The following is an 18,320-nucleotide window of genomic DNA, read 5'->3' on the forward strand; positions in this document are numbered from 1 at the left end:
ATATATATATACACTGCATTCAATAGTTGCTTTCTTGCACAGTGATTCTGAGTGAAGTTCAAATTCATTTCAAGTGAACAAAACTTGGTTGGGTTTCGCAGCTTCTAATTTATTGGCAAAAATAGGACTACTGCCATGTTTTACTTAGTATGATTTTTTTACATATATGTTAAAAAAAATACTGAGATTGATCCTTTATACTGCTCAACTATTTGCTTAAACATGGTTTGACAATAATCAAATATTTGTTCCACTTATTTAAAAAAAGATGAAGGGTTTAAGGATGCATAAGGATGCATAATTGGCATTCTGCCAATAAACCCCACTTCCTGTGATTTTTGTAACAATTGCATAAAGTTTACTACGCACTACATCTTACATCATGCAACAACTAACTGGACTGTAGGTTTTTGCATGGAGTCGTTACCGTTCAAAACATAACAAATGTCCTCAATCTACTGCAGCATGTATGCTTAAAGGTTTTCCTGTTTGTTACCAGTTTGGTGAACATGCAGGGAACAATGGGGGGTTTCCTACCATGTTCCGTTGCCGTCAGGGACCGCAGATCCTGCAGGATTTGGATCAGCGTGGACAGCTGCCTGTCCTCCTGCGGGCTTTTCAGCCGCACCAGCAGCTTCTTTAGCCTTCCTTCCAGCTCTTCTCTGTTAACCATGGTCTTTGAAGAGTTGTTTTCCTGCTGAAGGCTTGACGTGCATTTAGGTCAATCAGTGCACTCTCTCGCAGTGAGAACCGAGAACGTGTTCCGTGAGCCCAAGCTGGCTGTTACACCAAACTTCCCCGACAGCCACATGTATCATAACACCATATTATTATGTGTTACCTTGTTTGCGTAATATTACAGTAGCTACAGTAGAGCTACAACTTGTTATAGGGGGAAGCTGTCAGTGACGAGGAGTTTCGGTCCCAGCGTTGACATCAGATTCCTCTCATAACTTTCCTTCGCGTGTTCCCCATTTTTTGTCCAGTCGGACACGTTCCGGTGTTTCTGTGGGAGACGCCGCTGGTTCCTCTCTGACTGTTCCTGCTTCTCCACGGTCACATCATATGACTCGAGCGAGACAGAAAAAAAACTTCCCGTTTAGAGAAGAAGAGGCTGGAAAGGAAAGGGACACCGCGCGGCGGCGCAGCACGAGGGCGCAGCTGTCACACGGACACAAGTTTGGAACCAAGTTTGTCTCGTGAGGAATGTTTTGGARCTATGGCAACATTGGCTGATAAGTGACACAACCCTAAAAATAGTCAACCTCTAAAACTTTTTTAATTTGTATGATAGTTTGCTAATTTATAAATACTCAACACTGATTTATGCCGTGTTCCATTGACAGCACTTCCCAATCTGCGTTACTCAAACACAAAGCAAATTAGTCTATGGGTGAAGAACAAGCGTTAGACATGTTTTTATATGTCTGAAAACATTTTTAATACAACATATATTTCGTTAATAATCCGGAATGAAGAGGGAAAACAAAWTTTTCAACGTACTCTAATCTCACCGTCAAACGAGTTGGATTTTGCGGCGCATTCACAAGTTTTACGGTAATCAGAATGCGTCTCAGAATCCCTGCGTCACTAAAGACAAAAACTAATCCAAAAACAAAATGCAAAACAAAATTGAAAATAACTATTTATGGCTTGTTTTTCATTTTGGGACAACACATCTTTGTATTTTAGGGAAGAAAATGTGCAAGTACATAATTATTTTATATTTATTACCTTCTTTGAAATTCGGTGTTAAATAGTTTTTAAACATATTTAGAGACATTTTTTTATAACGTCGTATATTAAAAACAACAACAAAACCAAAACAATTGTCAACCGTGTCTCCYGTCTCAAACGTGTTTAATTCTTTGGCGCGCAAATAGAAGTGTTACGGTAGTTGGAATGTATGGAAGGCTCGAACGCCTTAAAATAATTAGATAGTTTTAAAAACTGAGAAAAAATAGCTCAAATTAAACATTTTGACAAAACCTAATAAAGGAAAACTTAATCAAGATATTTTTTCTGTCCTATAACCTAWAACTGTAATTATGTAARACATCTGCATTCTKCTGGAAGCTGAACTTCAGGGTTTACCTTATCTAAAACATTCAACCTTTTCAGTMTGAGTTTAATGTCAGCATTAACATAAACATTGCATTAAATGACATTGGGTTGTTTCAGAGCAAAATAAACATTAATTTTATCAAAATAAAAGCATTGCCTGTTCTGTCTGTTTGTGTCTGGAATAAAGATGATGATGATGATGATGATGATGATGATGATGATGATGATGATGATGATGATGATGATGATCAAAATGTTATCATGGCAACTTTCAACATTCTCATTTATTTATTATCTTGTGTAACTCATAGGCTACCTTGGGACTTGCTTACTGTTTAGAGTTGTAAAGGATTGTTTCTCTAAGCACAAAAAAGTCCTAACAGATTTTATTCTCTACATTTTAAATGTTTTTTGCATAGTTGTGTTTATTAATGAAACAAGTATTACCCTTTATCTTTTTTTTCAAAATACAGGTATTTGCATTTAGTCTTGGACGTGGGGAAAAGCACATGTGCATATCTCACTGAACAATAGTGAATTACTTCATTTTTTTCTAATTTTCTTCACGTTTCATATTCGTGTTTTATGGCACTACGGTGAACCCATACATTCTGAACATTGTAAAAAGAAAAAAGAAGACAAAAAACTTTTGTGGAACTAATTAATGAGCACAYAAAGTTTGTGCTATGACAAATAAAATACGAAAAAACATGATGTCTTGAAACTGAAACTAAGTGAGTGCAATATAAAAAAATCAACTCAGTAATGTATGATTAGTCGAAGTCCATCGGTCTTTGGAAACTACCATCTTTAAACCTTGTTGCGTCTCTCTCGCTGAACATCCAGATGAACAGGTTACGACCATGGTTACGACATGACCTGGACTGCCGCCGCCTTCCTGCTGTCCCTTTAATCGGCAATATCATATGATCCCACAGAAAGCTTCCTGTTCGCCGAAGAAGAAATGCTGTGCAGCAGAGCGTTGGAAGTTCTTTAGGAGGTAAGTGGATATAAGTAATACAATTATAACGAGAAAGCAAAAAATAGATATAAAATAATAACTAAAGCAAAGCAAATCATTCGTCTGAGTCAAAGAAACAGTTTGAGGATTGAAAATTTTATGTTAAACGAATTTGGATCTATTAAATTAGTCTATAAGCTCTCTATAAATTAAGATATGCTTAAATGCATTCATYTAAGCAAATGTTCAGAGCAAATAGTTTTCTATTTAATGCGCTTATGAAAACAACCAGCGAGAGAAAATTGATCGAGTCGACGTTTGCGGATGTTGACTTACAGTGTCAGCAAATTTATTTTGTTTAATGAAACGCTCCGATTTCCAATGAAAGCAGCGATTTCCAACTGTGACACAGTCATTGCATTGAGCCTGACGGTGGTTGTACATAACCACGGTCAGGCTCCCCCTCCGCTTTGATTGTACTCGAAAAAAAGACGAGCAACGAGCCTCCAGAGGTTGTGCGTCAATATCTCCGCCATACTGTGAGGGGCATGAAAATCGTAAAACGTAGTTCGGCTTAAATTTTTTAACTAAAAGTTGTGTAAATAACAGTAAGATAGAATTGCTTTAGTTAAATTCTTTAGACAAGCTATTTTAACATTCACTAACTGTRGCTAGCTGTTAACCACAAAAACACGATACTAACACATGTTAAATCAAAAACTTCCTATCAATAATGAAAATGTCAGATTTTTTTTTTACGTCGTTATTCCCTAAAGAAAAAATATATATTTTCAGGGAGAAAGAATGTTATCATGTATTTGTAATTCAACCGTAATAATGGATTAACGGATGACTGGAATTCAGTCTGACTACATGTTAAAACGGCCCCAACTTTAAAACGTGTTTCTTCCTCTTTTTCACTCACATGCCTATGTAGACTGCCTACGTCACACAAACATGGCCGCCCCGAGCGCTTAGCAGTCTCCTTATCAGATGGGTAAACAAACAGATGTTCCCTACCAGCTTACTGCCAAAGTGCAGTTTGGACTTTTGTTTTTTCTTACGACGTTGCTACTGTCGTCGCTGCGGTGACAGAATATTAAGCAGAAATAGCAAACGCTACCTAATCGCCTGTTGTTAACCAACTTGGTGCTGTCATGCCCCCTCAAAAGCGCAGGTTGTTTAACTAACTAACCCCGGCTTTTCCTGTGTACAGCAGCTTCAATGACAGATGAGTAACCGCACAGGCAGCAGGAGGCAGAAAGCTGCAGAGGATGGAGAGCGGAGTCTCATTGGACCTCCGGCCGGACACGCCGGGGAGAGCGTCCGGGATCAAGAAGCCTCAACGACCCCGTTTTTCGTCTACTTGCTGGCGTTTTTCTCCGCCCTGGGTGGATTTCTCTTCGGGTATGACACGGGGGTGGTTTCTGGAGCGATGCTGCTCCTGAAGAAGGAGATGCACCTGAGCACCCTGTGGCAGGAGCTGCTGGTGTCCAGCACCGTCGGAGCCGCGGCGCTCTCCGCCCTCAGCGGGGGCTTCCTGAATGGGTGGCTGGGGCGCAGGATTTGTATCCTCATCGCCAGCTTCATCTTCTGTGGCGGTGGGATTGTTATGACTGTCGCCCTGAGCAAAGTGGTCCTCCTTGTTGGTCGCATCACAGTGGGTTTGGGCATCGGTGAGTAACTCCAGTTGGTGAAGTGAAGAGTATAAATCAGTGGCGACCCCAAAGGGGGTATGTAGGTGCCATGCCACCCCTGGAAAAACTCTGTCCCTCCCAGATAATCATGTACATTTCACACAAAGGCATACAGAGTTATCTTCTTTAATCAAAACGTAAATGTAATACTCAATACATAAAGAAATACATATATTCTATAGAAATTTGCATACATTTTTATTTAAATACACATAATCTATTTATTATTTTCTGTTTTTAACTATTCCACCCCCCCAAAATTTTACTTGCAATATATAATAAAACACATTAGTACATTAAGACCACTTGTTGCTGCAATTAAATTTTGGGTTATTTTTACCAGTTTTTCACACATCAGCAAGAACTTAATAATTTTCAAATAAGTGGATGTTGTTTTTCTTCATGCACATCGCAATACAATTCACTTGATGTTGGCTTATGAGTTTGATATGAAGTACAACATTTGAAAAATATGCTTTGATTTAAAAAAAAGAAAAAGTCTCCCTGATGTTAAGGATTGACGCTTCCCTTGAACGTCATTCTCCACCTTAGTCTCAAGTCTTTTGCTTGATGCTGCCACTCTTTGCTTTAAGGCAGAGATTACATGTGCAAAATGCAAAAACTGAAGTTATGACTTACAAAAAAACTCTTCTTCCCAACAGGCATTGCTTCTATGACCGTCCCCGTATACATTGCAGAGGTTTCCCCTCCGCACCTTCGAGGCCAGCTGGTCACCATAAACTCTCTCTTCATCACTGGTGGCCAGTTTATTGCCAGTGTGGTGGACGGGGCGTTCAGCTACCTGAGTCACGACGGCTGGAGGTATTTGACCCGAAATGTCGCCTTTCCTCTCTGGTAATTTCTGTTCAGCAGTGTCCTCCTCCAACTATTTCCCGATCGATCCCAGGTACATGCTGGGTCTGTCCATCCTGCCTGCTGTGCTGCAGTTCTTCGGCTTCATCTTCCTGCCAGAGAGCCCCCGCTGGCTTCTGCAGAAAGGCCGGAGTCAGGAGGCACGCCAAGTCCTGGGCCGGATCCGGGGGGGCCGGAACATCGAGGAGGAGTACGACACCATCAGGACCAGCATCGAGGAGGAGGAGAACGAAACGGGATCAGGTCTGAGAGATGTGTCCAACTCAAGGCTTCCGCAGCTTTTTATGTGGCTGTCTAGACCAGTGTTTTTCAAAATGGTGGCCACCATGGGGAGTCAGGGGCCCTCAGAAAGATGGAGAAAAAAATAAAACAACATGAGGGGGAAAAAAATAAAACAACTGAATCTAGTTATTTTTTAAATTACTTTTTAGATAATAAAAAGACCAAAGGAACTGTCCTCGTACAAATAACCCCTAATAGCTCCTGGCTGACTAAAATAAGGAAGGATTTGTTACCTAAAACAAATGTAATAATCATTAAATAGTGAAGTAAAGTAAGGCAAAACATTCTAAAAGCTGATGTTTCTTTACATATTAGCATTGTCTCTAGGTTTGAAAGGGGTTCCCAGCCAGAAACTAATGCACTTTAGGGGGCCATGGCATGGAAAAGGTTAGGAACCCTGCGCTCTAAGCCATTTGTTGCCTTTGACAAGACTTTCTTTGACCTCTGACCCCTAAACATCTGGCAAATAAAATAGAAAACAGTTGATGATCCAAAAAGTAAAGTGTGAAAAATGTGGAAATTGTCAATTTTTCTTTTACTAAGGCAAAAGTCCTTTTTATGTTTTGGGTATACACATTTCATAAACATTTTGTTTATTATTGAGCTAGTAAAACAAAAACAACAACAACAAAAAGAAAAATCACAACAAACTAATTTTTGGATTTTTAATTTAATTAATTTTGTGCCCCCCACCCACTCCTGTCCTCTCCCTGCCAATACTTTAAATGAGCTATTATTGAATGCCAAACCATCTTTCAATCAGCTATAAACATGAGGTTGAGTGACAGCGCTAAGCCCCGCCTCCTGGCTCTGATTGGTTGTAAGAAATGATTGGTGCATTTCTTCAGACGGCYACAGCAGCTCGGTGAGGACGTGGAGGAGATTGATCTTTTCACAAATTGTCTGTCTCATATTATACTGTCATGACATAGGGACAGCTTTAACAAATATGTAAAAAAAAACACACCAAAAAAACCCCTATTTTTCATAAAAGTTACATACTGCAGCTTTAATGTCATGTTGGAAACTCTAACTCTTGGTTTTCAGGAGGCGTCGTCATTTTGCGCATCCTCAGCTACGGACCGACTCGCAGGGCTCTCATCGTCGGGTGTGGCCTCCAGATGTTCCAGCAGCTGTCTGGGATCAACACAGTCATGTACGCCCTGCTTGTCCTGTCGCATCTGACACGTTTTTACCTCTCTCTGCTAACCTCATCGCTCTGTTTGTTCGTGTCCAGGTACTACAGTGCCACCATCCTGCAGATGGCCGGGGTGCGGGAAGACAAACAGGCGATCTGGCTGGCTGCTGCAACCTCAGCTACCAACTTCGTGTTCACTTTGGTGGGAGTGTGGCTCGTGGAGCGGGTGGGCCGCAGGAAGCTGACGCTGGGCAGTCTTTTAGGTTCGTAACTGCTCAGATGATCAAATTTTAGCTTGAAAGGCAGTTTGAACGGCAGGAGGACTTCTTAAAGGGGAAGTGTTGTGTGAAAACAGCTTTTTTGAGCTGTGCATCATGTTATAATGTTATTCTCTCTTCATAAACATACCTGGAGTGTTGTCTCAAAGAGCAACCCTCCACTCCCCCACTCAGCTCCTTCAGACTAGCTAGCAGCAATTAGCAAACATCTGGTGGAACTCAGCATCTGATGAGCTCATTACAGGAGCTACTTCTCAGTGAAAGGCTGGTAAAAACAATATCAAAGAGTTAATAGAGGATCCATGTTATGATGACTTTCTGAAAGTAGAGTTTCAGAAAGAGCAGGAGTTTCTTAAAGAGACAGAGACCTAATTTCAAGGCGTTAAATTACAAAGCAAAATTTCTTTAAAGTCATATTTGATAGAGCATTTTTATAATAACTGAAGGGTAACATAGTTACTTGATTGTGGTGTAAAAAGCCTATATTTGCCTAGAAAACACATAATACTGCCCCTTTAAATTTCAGAAAGGTTTGTCTCAAAGCTTTATTTAGTGGTTTTATTTACTCTAACGCAGGAACTGGACTGAGTCTGACTTTGTTGGCCGTCGGGTTCCTGCTGTCGGCCCAACACTCTCCTCCTGTCACGCTCCACCCCGTCGACTTTCACAATTCCACCTGCAGACTTTATGGGTGAGAAAACCAAATTCACAAAGGAGTCACTTCCCTTTTTTCTTTTCCCATTAGAGAAACCGACTGCTCAAAGATGGGCGTCTTCTCAAGTTCCACTGCTGCACTAAACGAAACTGTCGCCGTCCCTCAGAAGGCAAAATGTTTGTTCTCACTTTTGGTTTTACCCACAAATTAATTTCAGCCGTTTTCTGGTTCTCTTGAGAATGAAAGTAAAATCATACTCTCAGCATTTAACGTGGCATATTTACAGGAATTGATTTAAGGGAAGCTGCTCCTCTGAGTCTGTAAACCTGCCTGCCTGCCTGGGATTCCTGTTTACACGTGTGTTTATTTGAAATTCCAACTTCCCATTTGCAGTAAAAAGACACACTGACTTTAAGGACAAGCGAAGCAAGTCAAAACGTTTTTATGCCGCATATTTTTCGTAAAGAGCAATGCACTAAGATTGTAAGTTGACACAAATTACAAATGCAGGTGACTCACAATTTACCTTTCATAAAGCATGGCTTCAAACGATGCCTCTAAAAAGTATTCACGCCCTTGGAAGTTTTACCCTTTTTTTGCCTTTTGAAATTAATTATAAGCAACAAAGTTAGGCATTTTTGGCCCAAAAAAAGTACTAAAAAGCACTGATTTCTTCAAAAATAATGACAATCAAATTAAATAAGTAACATAAAATAAGTGACTGCATAAATTTTCACCCAATTCGGGTCAGTGTTTATTTGGGTCAGTGCATCTTTGAATGCAATCACAAACCACCTTCTACCTTTACAGTATTCTGTCTCTCAGAGTAGTTCTTCCCCATCCCTCCCCCGCTCAGCTCCTTCAGACTAGCCAGCAGCAATTAGCAAACACCTGAGCTCGTAATAGGAGCTACTTCTCAGGTAAAAACGTTGTTAAAGGGTTAATGGAGGAGCCGTGTTGTGATGACTTCCTGAAGGCAGTTTCAGACAAAACAGGAGAAAGACACGGAGGCCCAATATCAAGGCATCAAATTACTTTTAAGTTAAATTTCCTTTCATCATGTTTGAAGTATATGGCATTTTTTTAACATTGAAGGTAACATAAGTACATGATCATGCTATAAAATGGCACTATGTTTGTGTAAATAATACTGCCCGTTTAAATATGAGATGATACTTACTGTTATACGACCTGACTGGACTTTTGTCTTGTTTCATCTCAAACATTTTCCATAGTTCAAATTACTTGGCTGGCTTTTTTTTAATGACCATTTAATTTCTTATGAGAGCCTTTCTTTTCTGCAGGCATGTTTAGGTTAAACCATGTTTCCTTCTGCCAGGTCCTGTGAACCGTGTATGTTGGATCCAGACTGTGGATTCTGTTACCTCGAAAACAACGCCGGCGTGTTCAACTCTTCCTGCGTTCCTGTCAGTCCGGCATCGACCGACAGCGCAGCCTGGGGAAGGTCAGAACGCCGTCTGCATGTGCTTTGAGTTGGAAGTGTAGAGTTTGTTGACATCTAAAACCAGTCTGCTTTCTTCCTTCTTTTTTTCCTTTTTCATCCAGATGTTCTAATCAGACGGAAGAATCTTTCAGCCCATATTGGGCTTACAACTACTGTCCCACATCGTACTCCTGGGTTGTTCTTTTGGGCCTCATCCTCTACCTCGCATCATTTGCTCCAGGTCAGATCACCTCTTTCCCTTTCAAAAACATAACAAATTGCTTATCAACTTGATGATGAGTCTTTTCTTTTTGTTTTTTATGACATTTGTTTAATAGGAATTATTTACAAAACTTTGATTTATCACAAAATGGGACAAATTATCATAACATTAACTGAGAAAAAAATGAAAAAAATTTAAATTTTTTCCTGCAGTGAAACACCAACAACTAGCAAATACAGCAATTCATAATTTTAGTGATAGATTATTCCATTGATTATTATGACGGATTAATCTGATAGAAATATTGGCAGATTCTGCAGATTTTTTGTTTAAACACTTAAGCCACTTAAACACTTAAGTTTTATGTTAGACAAGAAATGTGGAAACCCCCACCCCAAATAATTCCATTTCTTTTTTTTAAAGTAAGAAAATAAAAATGTTATTGCCTAAAATGCAACCACATAACTTTCTCTTAGTGTGCACTTGATAATTTGTAGCTTGTGTTGCTGAAAGAATGCATCTTAATTCTACAGTAGTGGGTTTCTGTTGTGGTTTTAATTTTGGAAGAACCAATTAATAATTGGATAGCAACATATGCTTAACAGGAGATATTTTTTTAACAGAATTTGAATTGGGTGAAACTAAAAATAGGCCCTTTGAGGAGCAGAACGTCTTTACAAAGTTTTTTATTAATCTTAATCCCAGATGCAAAATGTATCTGTATATTTTCTCATACATTTTTGGCTCTGAGTTTGCTGTTCATTCAGCACTTGCCCTTTTTATTCAGTCTGTGTCCAGTTAATCGATTACAGATTAAGTTGACAATTATTTTTAAAATTCATCGATTCATCGCAATTAATCTGATTAATTGTTTCCGCCATATAGAATTAATAGAGACGCTATGTGTGTTGCAGGTATGGGCACGATGCCCTGGACGGTGAACTCAGAGATCTACCCGCTGTGGGCACGCAGCACCGGAAACGCCTGCTCTGCTGGCATCAACTGGATCTTCAATGTGCTGGTGTCTTTGACGTTTCTCCATGTTGCAGAGTATCTGACGTATTACGGTAAGGGTAATGCTCAGGACACTTGCACATCGGTCTGGTAAACTGTAACTCGTTTGTCTTCATTTAAAACGTATCCACAAGAGTATTTACTCTCTGCTCTAGTGTGTACATGCTAATCGTGGCTAATCCGTTGAGGGTTTCCAAAATAAAACAACAACACGACCAGAGACCCTCGCTTGACTTCCTGTCTCCCAGGTGCGTTCTTCATGTACGCGGGCCTGGTGGTGTTGGGGCTCCTCTTCGTCCTCTGCTGCCTCCCGGAGACGAAGGGCTTACAGCTGGAGGAAATCGAGAACCTGTTCGCCAGGCGGCTCTGCTCTTGTGGAGATTTTCCAGCGAGCGACGACCACCACGTCCACTACATCCGGGTAAAAGGCAACAACTACCTCCATTCTGACAACGAAGCCTCAGATGTAGAGTAGAGCGGGTTGGCTTTTAATCTTTGGTTGTTTTTTTTTTTTTTTTTTTTTTTTTTTTTTTTTAAACTTTCTCCACTATTTTGATTCTGTTTTCTGTTCTGTTTGAAGACTGCTCATGCAGGGAGGAAAGACAGCCATGCTGCCTTAGAAAACAGAACACTGACTGCGTTTCCATTGGCGGTACAATTGCACAAATTGGAATTACAAAAATAAATTTGCTTAATGGAAGCACAGCAATTTCGACAAAAACGTTTTTTGATTAAATGGCTTATTCCCTAGGATGAGGTGGTTTATTTGCTCTGTCAGAGTTGGTGGATTTCTCAAAACTGAAACTTTTTTGCATTGTACAAGTTAGATGATCAACAACTAGAGGTTACTACTGTCAGAAATGACAAAGACACTAGGAAGTGGCAGAAGGATGTTTTTTAATCATTTGTGTGTGATTTTAATTGCGTTTCCTATTTAATGCAAACACAGCAATAATTGTGCTTATTCAACATTAGCAGAATATGGACCAAGTTTTGCACACATTTGTAATGGAAACGCAGATAACGGCTGACTATTGCTCAAGGTATTAATACGTTAGCTGTTGTTTTCCACCTAAAAAGGGAAACAAACCTCTCCAGGTGACAGAAGCAGATCATTGTTGTGCCGCAGAAAACTCTCTTTCCTATGAATTGAACCATCATCTGGCTGCAGAAATTTTACAAAAAAAATAAAAAAATAAATAAAAAGAAAGATCAGAGGGACCAAACCTTCAGTTCTCCTCAGCCATTCTGGAGCGTAAAGAGACGTGGATTTACACCTCCTGCAAACTCTGCATGATTTCAGTCTGACACCTCCTTCTGTGGTTTAGCCTGGGAGAGTTCAAACATGGGACAGTGGTAAGAATGTGATTTTGCTCTTAAGATCCACGAAGATTCCCAGCGATTTCCGTCACGTCGCAAAACACATTCTTGTCAAATTCACTAACGTGGTTTTATTCTCCTAATCTGGGCTGGTGGGGGAAGAAAACAACCGATTGTGGTTTGCTGTTTTCGTGGTGGGAGTCTGCACTATGTAAGCCAAATGTTTTGTTTGGGTTTTTTTTWACTGTTTTTTACATTTTAGAAAGTGTACGTGTTCCTACATTGTTATTATTTTTTTATAGCAGTCTTCAGATTACAGGCCAGCACATTATGGAGCAGTGGAGTCAGACTGTGCCATAGCCTATATCACTGTAAGTACAGCCTCATGGTGAAGTGCTATAAGCTTTACCTTTATTTTGTAACATTGTTATGAATCATATGTCTTTGTTGTTGCAGCTCAGATAATCGTGGCCACGTGTCCTGAAGACCATAAAAACAGGAGTCGTTTTTTTACAGTCATTTTGTGCTCATTTGATTTTGAGTTACTGTGGGCATTTTCAAACTATACAGGATTTCTTACTTAAACCGTTGTTATGTTGTTGATTTTATTTGTACTCAAGCTGTTTGCAAATTGCACAAAATGTCCAACACACTGGAAGACCTTTGTATCTGTGTGTTTTATGGCGGCAACTGTTTTCTATGAACTATGAACGCATTCGGACGCTTCGCGATGTAAAACGACGCAAACTCTGTCCCAAGTGCAAAAATGAAAGATTATGTTCTGCCACCAGATGTTGACAAAGTTTCCCTTTTCTGCTAGAATAATTGTGTCTGAGGTATAAATGTACTTGCTGCTACAAAAAGTACATGCATTTGATCAATTTTTAATTTTTTGTCTTTGTGACAATGAATTTTGCCAGTAAATCTCACACTGTTTGGAAAGTCTCTTTATTTTCTCTAAAATGTTGCCGCATTTGTGTTACGGCCACTCTGAGAAAAATCTAAATTATACACTCTAAGAAAATAAAAATTAAAAAATTACGAGAATAAAGTTGTAATCCATCCATTTTCTTGCACCCTTTTTCCCTCAGTGGGGTCGGGAGGGGTGCTGGTGCCCATCTCCAGCCAACGTTTCGGGCGAGAGGCGGGGTACACCCTGGACAGGTTGCCAGTCTGTCACAGGGCAACACAGAGACACACAGGACACACAACCATGCACACACACACTCATACCTAGTGGACTCACACCTAGGGACAATTTGGAGAGGCCAATTAACCTGACAGTCATGTTTTAGGACTGTGGGAGGAAACCGGAGTACCCGGAGAAAACCCACCATGCACAGGGAGAACATGCAAACTCCATGCAGAAAGACCCCAGGCTGGGAACCGAACCCAGAACCTTCTTGCTGCAAGGCAACAGCTCTACCAACTGCGCCACTGTGCAGCTAAAGTTGTAATATTACAAAAATAAAGTAGCATGAAGAAGAAGTGCCAGGCTGGGTGCAGTCCGCCCATTCACAAAATAATGGTATGCTGTGTTTCTCCAACTGTCAATGATCCAATTCAGTAAACAACCAAACAAGAGTTAATTACAGAATGTGATATTTAGCATTATCAGAGAGGATTTCAGTCAAATTTTGACATATAATATATTATTATGCTTCCATTAGAACACAATTATTGGGCTGTAGTGGTAGAGGAAGCCTCATGATGTACGGGAATGTACGTAAGATAATTAATCTCGTAACGTAAGTGGCCGTCAACACAAATCTTTGTGTCATTGTTTTTTCCCTCTGAAGCCACAAGATGGCACCATTGGTTTGGTCTGTTGAAAAGTGGCTCCATTTTTGGCTCTTCTTATATGATCTTCTGATATTGAACAGTAGCGGAGCACAAGTCAAGATCAACCTCAGCTTGAAAATAAATATTAGAATTATGTCCACTGTATATTCTCAATTGAGAATACCAAATGTGTAAAAAAGAAAGAAAAAAGCATGCTTTATAAAAATCAATCGGCATTAATGAGTCATATGAGATTATACAGTAAAATCTCTATTTTTTTTTTCCTTGAAAATGTCAATATCTCACCTTGCTCTGAGTTTGCAGCTGGATCGGATTTTCATGAATAAATTTAGTTTGATTTGCTTTTAATGTTTAAACAGATAATAAAATGACTGACAACTAAAAAAACATAAGTGATCTGTTTCTTATAATTCTGACATTCTCCACATAACTCCTGCTGTGAATCATCAAAATGTTTGATATAATGTAAGATATTCTATCTTGTTCATCTATATTTATTTTATAGTGGGACAAATATTCTTGTATGATTGTTTTTATTTTTACAAGGAAATCTAACTCGTTACTTTTCTACTTATTGTGTTTTACCACAAAAGGAAAAATTACGTATTTTGTCTTAATATGCAAAAAAATAAAAAATAAAAATAAAAAAATAAAACATGTGAACTGATAGTGTTTTTAATAWATATTTTTAAGGACCGCTTGTTTTATTTGTGATAAGAAAATCAACTTATTAAAGTTTTAATTTGGTGTAATAATAAAAATAGGTGTTCACATTTATGCTTTTCTATAGAACATGGCAAATAAATGGATTAAAAACGTGCTTCTRTTGATTTATACAAAGCACGAGAAATAGGAAAAAAAATAAAACAATGTACATTTCAAACTATCAAAAATTGCAATTAAAACAGTTGTGATGATCTAATATAATAAATAAAGTGTCTTACAGTGCTAATATTYAGGTAAAGCGAAGAGGAAGGTGTGAATAATAAAGCTGCATGGAATAAACTCCTTCAAACACCTGTATTTGTTTTTTTTTTCCCTCAAAGTCGTTCTATGACGTCATTCCGCCGGCAATTTTTCCAAGTAAGAGAGGGCGTGGCTTGCTGACGCATTGCGGCTCCCTCCCGGTGTGTACCGAGCAGAAAAAAAGAGGAACGGCAGCGCGCGGATGCGTTTTTTTTTTAACGTGCGTTTCTGTGCGCGCGCATGGCTTTCCCCGTAGCTAAAGCCGTAGCGGCTCTCTCTCAGTGTGCATGTCGAGCTTCAGCCGAAGCTGAAGCACCCGGCCAGAGCGGCACAAAGATGCGGTACAACACCTAACTTCTAGCTCATACCATGGTTTGAACACCTTCAAGGTTATTTTTCAGCTAGTCTCAAAATGACGACGCTGAACTCGAGGTGAGAAGCGCCGTCTGCCTGTACCGAGGAGAGAGTGCGCACTGGTTTCTTGCCTTTTTTTTTTTTTTTTTAATCCAAAGGGAAATAAGCCAAGATACATTTCTTGTTGTTGCTGCAATACTATAGTTTTTCGACAGTTTTTTCTTTTAATTTTACGGAGCAATGACGACGGGACAGGATGAAAGTTCAGTCCGCGTGGCACTGAGGTAAGTCTGAACGTCTCCATCATTTTACTAAATGCGTAGCTGTCTTAATTGCCCTGTGCCACCTGTCAGTCAGTGCCGTGGGCCTAGCAAACATCTGCAGGTCATCAGCAGCGGATGCTGCTCCAGAGACGTCCTCTGCCTCCAATCATTTTATTGCGAGGGAGGCATTTCTTTTAGACATTATGGTTTAAGTTTAGATTTTTAGGCTTTATGTGGGATGTAGCAAAACAAAGAAGCACTTTTCGCTCAGCTCAGGTGCGCACGCACAAGCTCCATCCCCTTGCACGCAGCATCATGCGCTGGGAGGAGTGATATTTATCTGTTGTAGCGGCTCAGCTTCCAGACACGGTGAGACAAAGAGAATGAGTCCGTTTGTCCAGCAGCCTGGTCTGGCCTGGTCTGTCCTCAGGGCCGCCCGCAGAGAGACAGATAATCGTTGAAAGAAGAGCTTCACGGTCAGCCACGTTTCAGGAGGAGGGGCGGTGGAGCATTCAGTTCATCTGTCAACTCTACTTTTTGTCTGTACTCTTTCAGTAGAGAATCCAGTGATGGATCTCGCTGTTAAGCCTTATTCCAATCAGATCCGACATGCGAGCTTGCTTTACAAGGAAATGTAGAGATTAGGGAATGATTACATTACAGTGTGCTGTCATGTTGAAAAGAGCCACTCCCACCCATCTGGTAAGGAGGCAGAGATGGACTTGTTAAGGAGAAGCCAGTCTCTCTTTGTTTCTGTTCTGGTCATCATAAAAACGATGGATTGTTGATTTCTTCTTATCCTTTCTTGTTGTTTTCTTCTTCTCCTTTCTTGTTGTTTTCTTCTTCTCCTTTCTTGTTGTTTTCTTCTTCTCCTTTCTTGTTGTTTTCTTCTTCTCCTTTCTTGTTGTTTTGAATACAATCTTTGTCATGCTTGCACTTGATCACTCTCCCATCATGTCTGTCTGTACTTTCTCATAAAAGTGCATCATCATTGCTCATTAAAAGATGCTTTATGGGGAATTTTGTGTTTTTTGAAAATGGGGAAAGTCCACTTCAGGATGCTGCTAAAAAAATTGTTTTGTGGTAATTAATCTGTATGTTTTGGACCTTTTCATTGGATTTTCTTTTAGAAAGGAAGAGACAGATTGAGGCCTGCTCCACTAGCCAATAAATCAGTTAATCACATGATATACATTATTAAGACTAGCTTAATAATTTTCATTTAGCGTTTTTTCCTATTTCTACCAAAAGCTGGATGACAAAAGTCTTCACTTTGGACTCAATTAACTTTTTTTTTTTTTGAAGGACAATTTTGTTTAGAGTCTTAAATAAATCATTTTAAATCATTTAATTTGTTCTTTCGGTTTTGTTGATTTATTTTGCATATTTAAAATGTCCCAGTGTTAAATGTTCATTGGACCTTAAAATTTAATGATCTCTGAGAATGTGTTCTTGCATCATTCGGACATTACATCATTATTACTTGAAAATGATCTCACAACAACAATATTATCATTTATTACAATAACTTCTGGGACAATTTGTCATCCAGCAAAATGTGTTGCTGTGACAGGCCTAACTGAAGCTAAAGTAAATTGGGGTGTTGACATTCTATTGATGAGTTGTTGGTTTCTGTTCACCTGAACAAATCAGAAAAATACACTGCAGAAGAAGTCAGCTACTAGTTGTGTTTTTTTCTGGTGCAAAAGAAATGACGTAAAAGTTAGATAAAATGCATCATGACCGTTCTGTCTGCAGACATTTTGAAAAGTATACATATCGATTTAGTACCATGCATAGAAGCGGCACAAATTGGATTGTTTTTTTGAGTGAAAATATCGGAATTGCTCCGTTCAGGCTGCCATGAAAAAGACAAAAAAAATAATTCATACAGCACTAAAAAACCACGTAAGTTGCATTTGCAGTCTACATTACATTAGAAAGGCTGGTCTTGGTGGGTCCTGCTAGCTGATGGTTTAAGATAGCTTACTTAAAAGAAGACAGTCTTTCAAACCTGCACTGTGGAATTAAAAAAACAAACCATTAGCTGTATATATCTGCATCAGGATCGTATGCTCTACCCTTACATTAAAACAGATGGTTGTGAAACTCTGAGGCAATATAAAATGGATTTTAGTTGGTGTGTTAGCACACACAAGCATGTTCCAATGGTTTTAGTGGGAGGTGTAGCTGGAGGGAAGGAGGACCTGCTAAACCTGCCTGCTGGGCGCCTACTACAGAACAAACATTAAGTATCATTTCTTTTCTTGGTGGTGATAGGAGCAGCATAGATCAAAGCAGAAGGGAGTAACTTCAGCTTTGTTTATATGTGGTGAAACTACTTAGTGTGCTACTGTTGCCGAGCTTATTAACCATGAAGCAACCCACAAGATTTAAAGAAACATCTCCCGTTAGTCACTTTTTTTGTTCTCCTGTGTTGGGGCTTGTTGATACCGTCTCTCCTCTTGAGGCAATCAAATAGATAATAATGAAATTAAATAGATCCTTAAACCTCTTAAGGCTTAGGTTGCAGGYGTGCTTACATGTAATGGTGTTGAGGCATGCAGCAACTGGTATAAGTGGCTCAGTCTAAGTCTCTGGTTGGAGTTCACAAGCCAACAGCAGAGACAACTGTGGTTTAAAAATCTTGTTAAAAAGAGCTCCAAGATTAGAGCTGATACTGGCTGATATCCAGTGACCAGAATGGACTTCATGTGTGTTGACAAGAGACAACAGCTGATGAAAGCTGTGAGGGGGGGTTACAGAGCAAACAGAGATTAGGGACCCCTAGTTGAGAGGATAAGTGAGGTGCAGATTTGTAAACTGCTTAAAATATGGCAAAACAGCCATGAGAATTCCCAAATATCTGTTTTAAAGTTGTCACAACAATATTGTTTGGAACATAACAGTTTTTAGTTTTGAACTACTTTACCAAAACCTGTATGTTTTTATCCTGAAAGACCAATCTGGGAGGGTTAAGATTAC

The 18,320-nt window shown here is 39.5% G+C and overlaps 3 protein-coding genes and 1 long non-coding RNA gene across 15 annotated transcripts in view; 2 read left to right on the top strand and 2 right to left on the bottom strand.

Annotated features, from left to right (window-relative positions):
- lrrk2 (leucine-rich repeat kinase 2) overlaps window positions 1–1,180 on the bottom strand; it is a 39,357-nt gene extending 38,177 nt beyond the window's left edge. Inside the window, exon 1 of the mRNA XM_008410860.2 lies at window positions 538–1,180. Coding sequence (XP_008409082.1) covers window positions 538–673 — 136 coding nt within the window. The 5' untranslated portion in view covers window positions 674–1,180. The remainder of the gene's footprint in view (window positions 1–537) is intronic.
- Window positions 1,181–2,795: 1,615 nt separating this feature from the next.
- LOC103465737 (uncharacterized) lies at window positions 2,796–4,039 on the bottom strand. The gene is made up of 2 exons (XR_533835.1): window positions 3,951–4,039; window positions 2,796–3,055 (listed from the first exon to the last, which is right to left on the bottom strand). It is a non-coding gene; the product is annotated as an uncharacterized LOC103465737 (long non-coding RNA).
- On the top strand, window positions 2,970–12,885 carry slc2a13b (solute carrier family 2 member 13b). Of its 7 annotated transcripts, none has more exons than XM_017305540.1 (12): window positions 2,970–3,064; window positions 4,242–4,701; window positions 5,385–5,544; window positions 5,630–5,838; window positions 6,925–7,033; window positions 7,115–7,278; window positions 7,870–7,984; window positions 9,288–9,413; window positions 9,515–9,633; window positions 10,530–10,682; window positions 10,878–11,050; window positions 12,252–12,885. In XM_017305540.1, exons 2-12 carry the CDS (start codon window positions 4,257–4,259, stop codon window positions 12,339–12,341), a joined length of 1,863 nt encoding a protein of 620 aa, XP_017161029.1. In that variant the 5' UTR covers window positions 2,970–3,064; window positions 4,242–4,256; the 3' UTR covers window positions 12,342–12,885. The 7 variants fall into 7 exon arrangements, 4 of the variants coding, with proteins under 4 accessions (XP_017161029.1, XP_008409079.1, XP_008409080.1 ...); XR_533837.2 differs by lacking the exon at window positions 2,970–3,064 and having other exon boundaries at window positions 3,980–4,701; window positions 10,878–12,160; window positions 12,252–12,320; window positions 12,406–12,885; XR_533838.2 differs by lacking the exon at window positions 2,970–3,064 and having other exon boundaries at window positions 3,980–4,701; window positions 10,878–12,160; window positions 12,255–12,320; window positions 12,406–12,885.
- Window positions 12,886–14,889: 2,004 nt separating this feature from the next.
- The window catches only part of kif21a (kinesin family member 21A), a 61,538-nt gene continuing 58,107 nt past the window's right edge, over window positions 14,890–18,320 (top strand). For 4 of the 6 annotated variants that reach the window (XM_008410847.2, XM_008410848.2, XM_008410850.2 and 1 more), the window contains exon 1: window positions 14,890–15,356. In XM_008410847.2, the coding sequence (XP_008409069.1) occupies window positions 15,313–15,356 (44 nt within the window). In that variant the 5' untranslated portion in view covers window positions 14,890–15,312. The remainder of the gene's footprint in view (window positions 15,357–18,320) is intronic. The other 2 variants (XM_008410852.2, XM_008410854.2) reach the window with 1 other exon arrangement.

This window comes from Poecilia reticulata, linkage group LG6 (assembly GCF_000633615.1).
Source record: "Poecilia reticulata strain Guanapo linkage group LG6, Guppy_female_1.0+MT, whole genome shotgun sequence".
In the NCBI taxonomy this organism is placed as follows: Eukaryota; Metazoa; Chordata; class Actinopteri; order Cyprinodontiformes; family Poeciliidae; genus Poecilia; species Poecilia reticulata.

Excerpts from the sequence above, each read along its gene's own strand:
- slc2a13b (XM_017305540.1), top strand. The coding sequence starts at position 4,257 with ATGAGTAACCGCACAGGCAGCAGGAGGCAGAAAGCTGCAGAGGATGGA. Across the intron at positions 5,839-6,924 it reads GGAGAACGAAACGGGATCAG|GAGGCGTCGTCATTTTGCGC; the intron begins GTCTGAGAGATG and ends CTTGGTTTTCAG. Across the intron at positions 7,985-9,287 it reads TCCACCTGCAGACTTTATGG|GTCCTGTGAACCGTGTATGT; the intron begins GTGAGAAAACCA and ends TCCTTCTGCCAG.